At 37.1% G+C, this 12169-nt stretch overlaps 1 protein-coding gene across 1 annotated transcript; it reads right to left on the bottom strand.

Annotated features, from left to right (window-relative positions):
• Positions 1-200: 200 nt before the first annotated feature.
• On the bottom strand, positions 201-12107 carry LOC110806208 (uncharacterized). Its single transcript, XM_022011846.2, has 3 exons — positions 11693-12107; positions 11387-11647; positions 201-568 (listed from the first exon to the last, which is right to left on the bottom strand). The coding sequence occupies exons 1-3, from the start codon at positions 12105-12107 to the stop codon at positions 201-203; spliced, it is 1044 nt and encodes a 347-aa protein (XP_021867538.2).
• Between the last annotated feature and the right edge of the window lie 62 nt (positions 12108-12169).

Here is a 12169-nt window from a genome sequence, read left to right on the forward strand (position 1 = left end):
ATCTGAACTCCCTCTCTTTCTGCGAGGAGGACGACACTCAACGAGTGTTCTGATACTATCAGGTATATGTACAAGACTTCTCCTTGTAGAGGGCTGACGAGTCGGGGTAAGGTATGAAGATAATCCTTCAATCTTAAAAAGGTTTCCTCTACTTTAGCCGTCCACTCAAACTTAGACATCTTCTTGATTGTGCTAAAAAATTAATGGCATTTATCTCCGGCCCTGGATAGGAATCTGCCTAATGCCGCCAGACAACCCGTTAGCCGCTGGACTTCTTTGACAGTTTTTGGCGAGCTCATGTTCATCACCGCCTGTATTTTATCTGGGTTTGTCTCTATCCCCTGTTCATCAATCAAGAAACCGAGAAACTTCCCTGAAGTTACTCCGAAAACGCATTTCTTAGGGTTCAGCCTCATTTTGCAAGAACGAAGTGTTTCAAATGTTTCTTTCAAGTCGGTCAGATGTGCCGCTCTCTCTTTACTTTTTACAATCATCTCGTCAATGTAAGCCTCAATGTTTCGACCAAGTTGCTTGCAGAAAACAGTGTTAATTAGCCGCTGAAATGTGGCTGGTGTTAGGTTATGATACATATGACAAAACATAAATCATGCAGAAAAACCTTAATGCCAGGAAACATATTATTTACACATAATCATTTAGCATAATTTAGGAGCATACACTTTGTAGCGTGCCTTCCCTAGCTGCGCCCGAACCGAACAAGAACAAGCCTTTAGGACTCCAAATGTCGTCCCTCCGTAGATAATCCACAGTACGTCTGGATCCGCCTCAAGTTAGACCAACTAGAATCGCCCTTAAGGTTACTAGGAAATTCGGTTAAGTGTTTGCAAGTGTTTGGCTTATTTTTCTTTCAAAACTTACCCTTAGAATACTTCAATCCCATGTACATAAATTATGACCCTAGGCCTTTATTTATAGAGGTTTGGAAAGGGAATTGGAATCCTAGTAGGATACGATTTAATTAAACTTAGAATCCTACAAGGACTCTAATTAATTAAATAATCCTTTTAGGAATAGGAATTTAATCATACACCAAATCCTAATAGATTTAGGAATTGTGCATGGACACAAACACACGCACGCACGGCAGCCACGAGGGCCAAACGCACGCAGCCCACGCTACGCAGCCACGCCTTGGCGCGCTGGGCTTGCCTTGCGGTGGGCCTGGCGCTGCCATGGGCTGTGCGTGTTGGCGTGCGTCTTGCTTGCTGGGCGATGGCCCGGCTTCGTGCTGGGCCTTCGTCCGGCAGGCCTCGTCCGACGCTAATTCGTACGATACGCTTCCGATTAAATTCTCGGTTCCGGAATTCATTTCCGATACGAACAATATTTAATATTTCCGATTCCGGAATTAATTTCCGTTTCGAACAAATATTTAATATTTCCGTTTCGGGAATTATTTTCCGATTCCGATAATATTTCCGATTCTGACAATATTTCCGTTTCCGGCAATATTTCCGATTCCGGCAATATTTCCATTTCCGATAATATTTTCCGATACGTACCATGTTTCCGTTTCCGGCAACATCTACGACTTGGATAATATTTATATTTCCGATACGATCCATATTTCCGTTTCCGGCAATATCATCGTTTCCGGAGTATTCACTTGCTTGTGACGATCTCAGCTCCCACTGAAACCAAGATCCGTCGATTCCGAATATCCATAGATAGAGTATTTAATGCCAATAAATACTTGATCCGTTTACGTACTATTTGTGTGACCCTACGGGTTCAGTCAAGAGTAAGCTGTGGATTAATATCATTAATTCCACTTGAACTGAAGCGGCCTCTAGCTAGGCATTCAGCTCACTTGATCTTACTGAATTATTAACTTGTTAATTAATACTGAACCGCATTTATTAGACTTAATATTATATGCATACTTGGATCAAGGGCACTATTTCCTTCAGTCTCCCACTTGTCCTTAGGGACAAGTGTGCATTTTCCTAATTCCTTTGTCGCTCGATGCTTGCTCTTGAACATAAGGTAAGAGTTGTCATCCTTATTATGTCCAGAGGTATTTCTCGGTTTCAGAGTTCAACTGATCAAATAAATAGATAATCATAGCCTATGATTCATCCGAGCACGGCCATGCATTTCACAGTTTCTAGCTCTCCGAGTGGCCTTGTACAACTTTTAAGCATCTCATCCCGATTTATGGGAGGACAATCCCAATCTTGCGATCTTGAGATTAGACTTCGTTTGATAGGTGATTACCTGAGCGTTGCCTTTATAGCCTCCTTTTACGGTGCGACGGTTGGTCAATGTCAAAGTAACCAGTTCTCAAACAAGTAATCTCAAATCACTCAGGTATTGAGGATTTAGTGTCTAATAATTTTAATGAAATTTACTTATGACATATTTTCATCTCTTACAGTAAAGTTTCATAGGTCTGTCCGATACTAGTCTTCCCAAAGTAAGTATCTATGCAAATGATTATGACATTGCCATGCCCACATAGTTCAAGAAACAGAACTACTAGTCATCTTGCATTCTAGTCGTCTAATGTTTTCTATGCGTCCATTTTTATAGAAAACTCCGACCAGGGACCATTTTCAACTTTTGACATTCAAGTTCACTTGATAGACATTTCTTAGTCACAGGACTGGTCCTGACAGTCTATCTTGAATATATCGTCAAATTGAAGGGACTCATCATTTAATACTAAACCAAGATTAAATGGAATATGAAAATACATTTCATATATGATAAATGTTCAACCCCAATGTTTTACAACCATGGGCCTCAAACCCATCTTTAAAACAGTTCATGGAATTTCAAAGCTATGCTTGATTTCCAGTGTTACAATGTGAGTTTTGTTTCTCACTTGTTGCATAGGTTTAGTTATCATGCTTTGCCAATCTTAATATCCTTTTCATCGAATAATATTCGAGATAGGATGATAAGATATTTTGAGTTTGTTTATTATGTGATCTAGTCTTTCTTACTTCGATAGTGGTTCTACGCATTTTGCAATGAAGAACCATCAAGTTAGCAGACATGTGATCCACCCAAGTTCAATGAAGAACTCATTAATATAAACAACTCTGTTTCATTGCTTCTTAGGCAATAAGTACTTTTACTTCAATTGTTTAGGTTGCTAGTGATGCTTTGTTTAGATTTACTTATCCAAGCAATTCACAGATATGTGGAAGACTTTCCAGCTGTATCTTAGAACATAAAAATTAATATTTTAATTTCCCACGCAACAACTCATGGTCTCCAATCCATGTTGCCATTTCAAACACGATGCATATAGCTCGTTCTTGCCAATGGTTAACTCAAAAGGGATCTTTCTTGATCCTTTGCCAGTGTTTATGCGTGTAGCATCAATATCTAGCATATCTTTATTTCCTTGAATCAAGAACTAATCCTATGTACCTTTTCAAGTACCATAAGTTTTTCTTGATCTCAATTTAGTTGATCTTTACTTAGACCAATAGAGATTGGTATGTGTTCGTCATGCCTAAAGCTTTACGATACGTTTTTGGCGATCCTCATATTATATCATACATGATAAATTCTTTTCCAGAATAATTCCCAATTGAATTCCATTCATGTAACTTTAGTTCATTCAATTTCAGTAGATACTGAATCCAACTAAATTCTTTGACATATAATATAGGTTAAGAATCTCATTTAGACTCTTTGATGTTTAACTTAGTAAATGCTTATACATAGTTCAAACATTCTTTACTTAGATTTATTCATATGGGTCGAATATCTCCAATGGAGTCTTTCGTGTTTGATTTTAGTAAATGCCATTACTTAATCCAAAACAATATCATAAGATCTTTGTAAATAGATCTTAATACCCAGTATGTACTAAGTTTCGCCTTGGTCCATCATTGATGAATAATTTCAAATCTAAGTCATTAGTATTTGAATGTTATTTCACAATAGAGAGATATTTGTGTGATACACATAGGACCAATTAAGTTTTACGTACTCCCACTAAACTTCTTATATATCTATAAGAATCATGTACATTTTATGAAACTAAAATACTTATTAGCTTCACTAAAATACAATTCCAATTCCCAATTTCTTGCTTAAATCTGTACTTAGATTTCATAAGCTAGCATTCATTTCAAGCATTATTTGGATCCACAAATCCTATGACATGTCATGTACATAGTTTCTTCCAACATTTTATTGAGGAATACGTTTTGTCATCCAATTGCCATATGTACCAATATGCAATCATTGCTTGAATTATAGACTTAAGCATTACGATTTTGCATGAGGTTTCAACACAATCCACACCGTGAATTTGCTTGTAACCTTTAGCAACTAATCTAGCTTTGTGTGTGAACACAATTTCATGTTTGATAGTTTTTATCCTTAAAACAAACTTGCAACCAATAGGTGTGAAACTATTCTTGCAAATCAACAAAATTTCAATTTTGTCATCAAAACATTGAGTATATTTTATGGCCTCTAACCATTTAAAACATTTGAGTCTATATATGGCCTCTAACCATTTTAGGGAATCTGGGTTTCGTCTTAGCTTTCTTACAGGTCACAAACTCATTAATAGTTTGACTGCAAGTTGTAGGTTTCTTCACTATCTAATAGAAGAATCGCATAGCTTCAGTGACTAGAACTCCATGTTTCTTCACTATCTAATAGAAGAATCTCATAGTTTCAGTGACTTGAACTCTATGCCTACTTGGGTATAGAACATCGAACAATAGAATATCAATAGCCACTTGAAAGTCCTTTGAATATTCTGTTCTCCTTGAAGCACTTGTAAAGTCTTCTAAGAGATGTCTATTCTTTAAAGTCACTTCTAAAGTCCTCAAAGAATAAGTGTTCGGATTTTCTAAAGAACTTCGAAAAGCTTCGGAATCTCCGTTTTATGTTTGTTGTTCGCCTCGAAGACTTTTGAGGTCTATTTTCTCCCACTTGTCATTTTGGAAACGAATCTCCAAAAGGACATTATTTCGAGCAAACAAACATTATGTTCTCAAAATTTTGTGGTAGAAACAATACCCTTGTGTCTCATTTGAATAAATCACAATGAAACATATATCTATATTTGGGCCTTAGTTTGTTGAATAACAAACACTAAGCTCCCACTGAGTTTAGCAACTCTCTAGATATATATTATCGAAAAGATATTCTGAAATTACTTTTCTATAGCTTTGACGAATTTGGTTTAGTTTGGTGGTAGTTGAGAATTTTGTTTTATAAATTATAGGAAAAGTCTTTATGATCCATCATTGATCGAATCAAGTACTAATCGACTTCGATCATTCCAACTTAGTTATGCCATATCTTTTTTTTGAAATAAAATTAATTCATTAATAAAAAGTCATACGACATCTACAAAAGAAATCTGAATCTATCAAATACATAACAAATCGAATCAAATAAAACTCGTATGGAGCTAGATTGTGAATTTTACTACACACAATCATTGATGATCATTCTTGGTATAAGTAATCAACAACATGATCTAACCTAGATCTTTATGATTTCTTGCCAAGTGGATTTTATACTTCTGAATCTTTGAACTAGCCAAACAGATTCAAATTTATATCACTTTGAGTAAATAAACCTATATTCACTCAAATCCATGTGAAATAATAAAGTCATAAAATCTTTCTTTAGCTTTGAACTCTATTGTCTAGGCGTTCTAACAATAGTTCATATCGTTTGTTACTTTCAACAAGTAAGACTAGCTTGTCTTAAATTGATCTAGAAATCAATCAACTTTCAAAAGTCCATCGAAATAGAGCTTATGAATGTTAACTTGTTGATATGGTCTAAGCAACAACGCCAAAGACTAGTGGAACTCAAATCAAGGGGTTGATTTGAACCTAGTAAAGTTCTTATTGTTAAAGAGTTGTTTGTTTTAATCAAGCATATTGACTCAAACCGTAAATGACCATTTCATTCAAATAAACAAACAAACAAGCATTGTTTTCGTTCTTCTGAATGTGAGTCTTTCTGTGTCTGAAGCAGAAATTTAGGTATGCTGATTATGGAACAAAATAGCCATTAAGTTCCAGCCTTTGAAAGGACTTAAAACAAACTAGATGACCCTACAACTAATGTAGCATTGCCATGCTTCATTTCCCACTTGTAGGCCATTAGTGTAGCCTAGCTTCCATTGTTTGAGTTATTACCGAAGTAAGAACCTCAAGCGGTATATGATACCAAGGAAGTTTGATTGCTAGGTCACTTCTCTTTAAACATAAACTTATAGGTAGAAACGGAATTGTAAGTTCCTTTCATTTGTTCCTTTGAATTCCTATTTCTTGTACCCTTTCTAATAGCCTTAAGAATTGAATTCTCTAGTGTTGACTTTTATACTTTGTTTAGACATGTCCAATGTCACTCCAACAAGGTTCTTACCATTTGATTTATGTTGAATATTAAGTTTCAACTAGATGATCTTACCAGAAGCTTCTAAAGTTCTCTAAGCATCGATCTATTCGAATGTGTAGGGACTAGACTCATTCGAGAATCAAATGGACAAAGATATTAGGTTGTTAACCATTGGTAAAGCTGAGCGTTTTAAACTCAATGCTTTATGATCTCAAAACTACAGTGCATTTTGAATTCACAAGCACCAATTGGTTTGCCATTTGATTTTGATATTCGAAAACAAATATAAAAGTCGATATAAGAAACGTACATTTTAAATTGCTCACTTTCTCTCATTTCCGTGAATCGTTCTTGGATTCACTACCAATCGAGGAAATTTACTGTTACCTTTCTAAAAGGATTTATTGCAGTGCAAGATATTTAATTATAAACAATAATTAAAACATACATTGAAGCATGCAAAGTCTAAACATTTATCATGAGTAATAACTTGAAAATTAAAGCAATCATGCAATTTGAACAAGTTATTGGCATTTTATTCGAATTTATTGTTCCGGCAGGTGTGAATAAAATGATTCCAAGACCCTAAAACCATTGAAGAATTAAGCACATTATGTATTTTGACTTAATTCTAAAACATTTTAGGTAAGCAAAAGCCTTTTGCTAATAGTCTAGAAACTACTCTTGGTTGATAGGTACGTCTAAGAACTTATTAGGTAAACCTATCGATTTTGCCACGACATAAAAGGACTCCTTACTTATATCGTTGATTTTCACCAAAACTAACATGTACTCACAATTATTTGTGTACCTTACCCCTTTAGTATCGACAAGTAACACCTCGCTATGGCGGAAAACTATTACTAAGATCGATGTAAAGGATATCCAAGTAAGTGTTATTTTGGCGTGGCACCTTTTAACTCAATTTTTACGTTTGGAACTTAAGGCTCTTACTATGTTGGTTAGATTTTAAGTGAACTAAAATCCTTAATCATGCAACATAATCAAGCTTTGATCTCATGCATATTTAAGACATATTTAAAAGCAATAAATAACTTAAAACATGCATAAGATAAATGTGATCTAGTATGGCCCGGCTTCATCTTGAAGCTTCAACTTCAAGGTCCGTCTTGAAAATCTCCGTGGGAGGCGCCATTTTCTTCAAATAGGATAAGCTATAATTGAACTAATTACAACTATTTGATGGTACGCATACCATATTTGAATTGAAAAACAATTTTGGTACTTTAGACCAATTACATTCAAATTAATGGTACGCAGACCATATTTTCTATCCTATTTGGGTCATACTAGTCACTTCATAACCTGCAAAACAGTACATATACAATATATACCATTCACCCATTCATTATCATGAATGGCCCACATAGCTGGTTAGTAAAACACGTTATGCATCACATAAATATTTGCAGCAATTAATTAAGGGCACCAATAATCTACCAATTATTCAGTCCTTATTAATTCTAATCAAGTTGTTTAACCTTAAGGGATTTGTAGACCTAATCAAGAGTTTATGACTAAAATTGCTCCCACTTAAACCAATAACTTTATATGCTTTACTAATTTTAAACATAAAAAATGTATTTCCAGTCTAACCGGAAACATACAAGTTTAATTAAAATTTAAAGCTCATATAAAATTATAATTGAATCCATTTATTTAATTTATTTTCAGTTGAATTAAATAAATTTAAATTAATTCAAGGATTTAATTTTAGAAAAATAATTAGTATAAATTAACATTTATAATAATTATAATATTCAAAATTAAACTCCAAGAAAACAATTTAAATTATCAATTTTAAAGTTAATTAAAATTATTTCCGAACTGAAAATTCAAAATTAAAATCAAAACGTACCAATCGTCGCAAGACGAGGCACTTGGGCTTGCGCCCAAGCCCCATCAAGCCACGAGGCAGCGCGCCACGCTCGATCGATCGTTGCACAAGGCACACACAGCCACACGCCACAGGCAGCCACACGCCACACGCACACGGAGCCATTGCTGGCCACGCTGCGCGCAGCCTTGTGCTGTGTCGCGTGTTGCTGCGCAGGCTAGCGCGCGCCGAGCGAGGGATCGCTCCCTGCTTGCGCGTTCTGCTTGCTTGCTGGGCGAGCCAGGCGCGCTGTGGCGCGGCAGCATCGCTGCCCACACGCGTCTTGCTCGTCGCTCGTGCCTTGCATCGTCGCCCTCGCCCATCGCATAGCACACACGGCACACACGCACAGGCTCCCTTGCCTCGTGCGCGCGCCATGCGCTATGTTGCTCGCTGCATTCGTATCGCACGGGCGACGAGCTCCCTTGCTCGTCGTCGCGTGCCCGCACTATACAACACCCTTTAAGGGTAACACGTAGCTTCCATTGCTTTGTGCGTGCAACATTCATGAGCGTTTTTTTATAAAAATTTAAAATTTTTAATTCAAAATTAATGACAAATTAATAAAACATATTAATTTCATAATTTTTAGGGCGAAAAATCGAAAATTTATTAATGAATTAATTTCCGATTAACATGGATTCAAATCTAGGTCATAAAAATTAAAAATTTAACATAAATTAACAATTTTTATGGTGGATTTTAATCATAGATACCTAATTAAACTATTAATTAATTATGAAAATCAAATTAATTCTAAATTATTCGAATTTCAACAAATTAATCATAATTACAAATTAGGTTGTATAATTAACAAGGCTAGGCATTCAAACTTGTTAAACATATACTGTAGGTCAATCAAAAATTCAAGATTTATCAACAAGAATCGCAAATATTTAATTTAACATCTTAAATTTATAAACTTTTGCGTTCGAAAAACTAAAACCTTCGAAAAGTCATAGTTAGGCTTCGAATTTGGGAATTCTGGGTTCGGCCGAAAAAAATTACTTTTGTCAAAAATTTAGAATGCCTTTTACATGCGGAATTGACACAAAATCACTCGATTTGGATGAGTAACGAAGAAACTGCCGAAAAACTGCGTACATATAATTAAATAAACGCAATTTGCAATTAATTAACAATTACGAATATTAATCACCCCTTTTAATTCCTTGAAAATTTGTGAAATTTAACCATGTTTATGCAATTTAGATTATGAAAATAATAAGAGGCTCGTGATACCACTGTTAGGTTATGATACATATCACAAAACATAAATCACCGGAAAAACCTTAATGCCAGGAAACATATTATTTACACATAATCATTTAGCATAATTTAGGAGCATACACTTTGTAGCGTGCCTTCCCTAGCTGCGCCCGAACCGAACAAGAACAAGCCTTTAGGACTCCAAATGTCGTCCCTCCGTAGATAGTCCACAGTACGTCCGGATCCGCCTCAAGTTAGACCAACTAGAATCGCCCTTAAGGTTACTAGGAAATTCGGTTAAGTGTTTGCAAGTGTTTGGCTTATTTTTCTTTCAAAACTTACCCTTAGAATACTTCAATCCCATGTACATAAATTAAGACCCTAGGCCTTTATTTATAGAGGTTTGGAAAGGGAATTGGAATCCTAGTAGGATACGATTTAATTAAACTTAGAATCCTACAAGGACTCTAATTAATTAAATAATCCTTTTAGGAATAGGAATTTAATCATACACCAAATCCTAATAGATTTAGGAATTGTGCATGGACACAAACACACACACGCACGGCAGCCACGAGGGCCGCCCATGCGCGTGCGTTTGGCCCACGCTACGCAGCCTACGCTACGCAGCCACGCCTTGGCGCGCTGGGCTTGCCTTGCGGTGGGCCTGGCGCTGCCATGGGCTGTGCGTGTTGGCGTGCGTCTTGCTTGCTGGGCGATGGCCCGACTTCGTGCAGGGCCTTCGTCCGGCAGGCCTCGTCCGACGCTAATTCGTACGATACGCTTCCGATTAAATTCCCGGTTCCGGAATTCATTTCCGATACGAACAATATTTAATATTTCCGATTCCGGAATTAATTTCCGTTTCGAATAAATATTTAATATTTCCGTTTCCGGAATTATTTTCCGATTCCGATAATATTTCCGATTCTGACAATATTTCCGTTTCCGGCAATATTTCCGATTCCGGCAATATTTCCATTTCCGATAATATTTTCCGATACGTATCATGTTTCCGTTTCCGGCAACATCTACGACTTGGATAATATTTATATTTCCGATACGATCCATATTTCCGTTTCCGGCAATATCATCGTTTCCGGAGTATTCACTTGCTTGTGACGATCTCAGCTCCCACTGAAACCAAGATCCGTCGATTCCGAATATCCATAGATAAAGTATTTAATGCCATTAAATACTTGATCCATTTACGTACTATTTGTGTGACCCTACGAGTTCAGTCAAGAGTAAGCTGTGGATTAATATCATTAATTCCACTTGAACTGAAGCGACCTCTAGCTAGGCATTCAGCTCACTTGATCTTACTGAATTATTAACTTGTTAATTAATACTGAACCGCATTTATTAGACTTAATATTATATGCATACTTGGACCAAGGGCACTATTTCCTCCAGCTGGTGCGTTGTTTAATTTGAACGGCACCACCTTGTAGCAATACAATCCTTGTTCAGTGACAAACGAAGTTTTCTCTTGATCCTCGGGCCAAAGCGGTATCTGATGAAAACCAAAGTATGCATCCATAAAACTCATCATAGCCTGCCCTGCCGTGGAGTCAACAAGACGATCAATTTTGGGGAGCGAAAAACTCTCCTTGGGACATGCCTTGTTCAAATCCGTGTAATCGACGTACAATTTCCAAGTGTCATTGGGTTTAGGGACGAGGACTATATTTGTTACCCAATCTTTTTGTAGAACTGCTTACCTGAACCTCCCACATTCTTGCTAGTCTAGTTCTTCAAAAAACCCTTTATGGCAAGACCATCTAAGGCTCGCTTCAAACTCTTACACTCTTTCGTATCATGGCCGATGTCACTGTGGAAATGGCAATATAATTTGGAATCCCGACTTTCGGACGACGATTTCATCCGAAAGGGACGATCTATTTCAAATTTCGAACCGACGTCCATCAGAATGGGATATTAAGTCAGTGTTATATTCAAAACGTTCTCGATCATAGGTCCTTCCCCTCTTTTTCCCTGCAGCCGTTGGAACCCTAGTAGGTTCCTTCGAAATGGCCCACGTTCCATTTGGCCGGGAACCCTTCTTTTCAAATTTATCTTTTTTCTCTTCTGGCTCGGCGTTATCACTTCCTCGGGGGTCTTTTGGGACGCTACAAATTTCAGTTGCATGAATGAACGCCTTATCCTCATCCAACACTTCATCTATAGTTCATACACTCTCATTCACTAAATCGAACTTGAAGGAACCCTTTTTCAGCCCACGAATGAAGTTGTCGAATGCTACACCATCAGGCAGGTCCGGGATTTGCCCTGATTCCAAATTAAATTGCTTCACGTAACTTCTTAATGACTCGTATTTCCATTGCTGAATCCGACTCAAGTGCATACTTGTCTTCTTCTCTTCTTTGTAAGCCATGAACCGAGTGGAAAACAACATCTCAAGCTCGAAAAAAGAACTAATCGTCCCTGCCGGAAGCCTCTCGAGCCATTTTGACGCTACCCCTTTTAGTGTTCCTGGAAAATACTTGCACCAGGTAGACTCATTTGTCCCCTGAACATACATGTGGTGCCAATAGGCTAGCAGATGCATGTCTCGATCAGTGGTTCCATGGTAAGCATCAATAGAAGGCGGCTTGATCTTAGGCTCCTTAGGTGCTCTCATGATACTGTCAGCGAAAGGCGTGGAATGGCCGAGGGCCATGTGGGGAAACCCCTTCCTGAATA

This window comes from Spinacia oleracea, chromosome 2, assembly GCF_020520425.1.
Source record: "Spinacia oleracea cultivar Varoflay chromosome 2, BTI_SOV_V1, whole genome shotgun sequence".
NCBI classification, from domain to species: Eukaryota; Viridiplantae; Streptophyta; class Magnoliopsida; order Caryophyllales; family Amaranthaceae; genus Spinacia; species Spinacia oleracea.

What these genes read in the sequence shown, in the direction of transcription:
- LOC110806208 (XM_022011846.2), bottom strand. Translation starts at nt 12,107, where the DNA reads ATGAGAGCACCTAAGGAGCCTAAGATCAAGCCGCCTTCTATTGATGCT. An exon ending in CATTCGTGGGCTGAAAAAGG is followed by an intron (nt 11,648 to 11,692) that starts GTTCCTTCAAGT and finishes TATGAACTATAG; the next exon opens with ATGAAGTGTTGGATGAGGAT. An exon ending in AATATCCCATTCTGATGGAC is followed by an intron (nt 569 to 11,386) that starts GTCGGTTCGAAA and finishes ACCTAACACCAG; the next exon opens with CCACATTTCAGCGGCTAATT.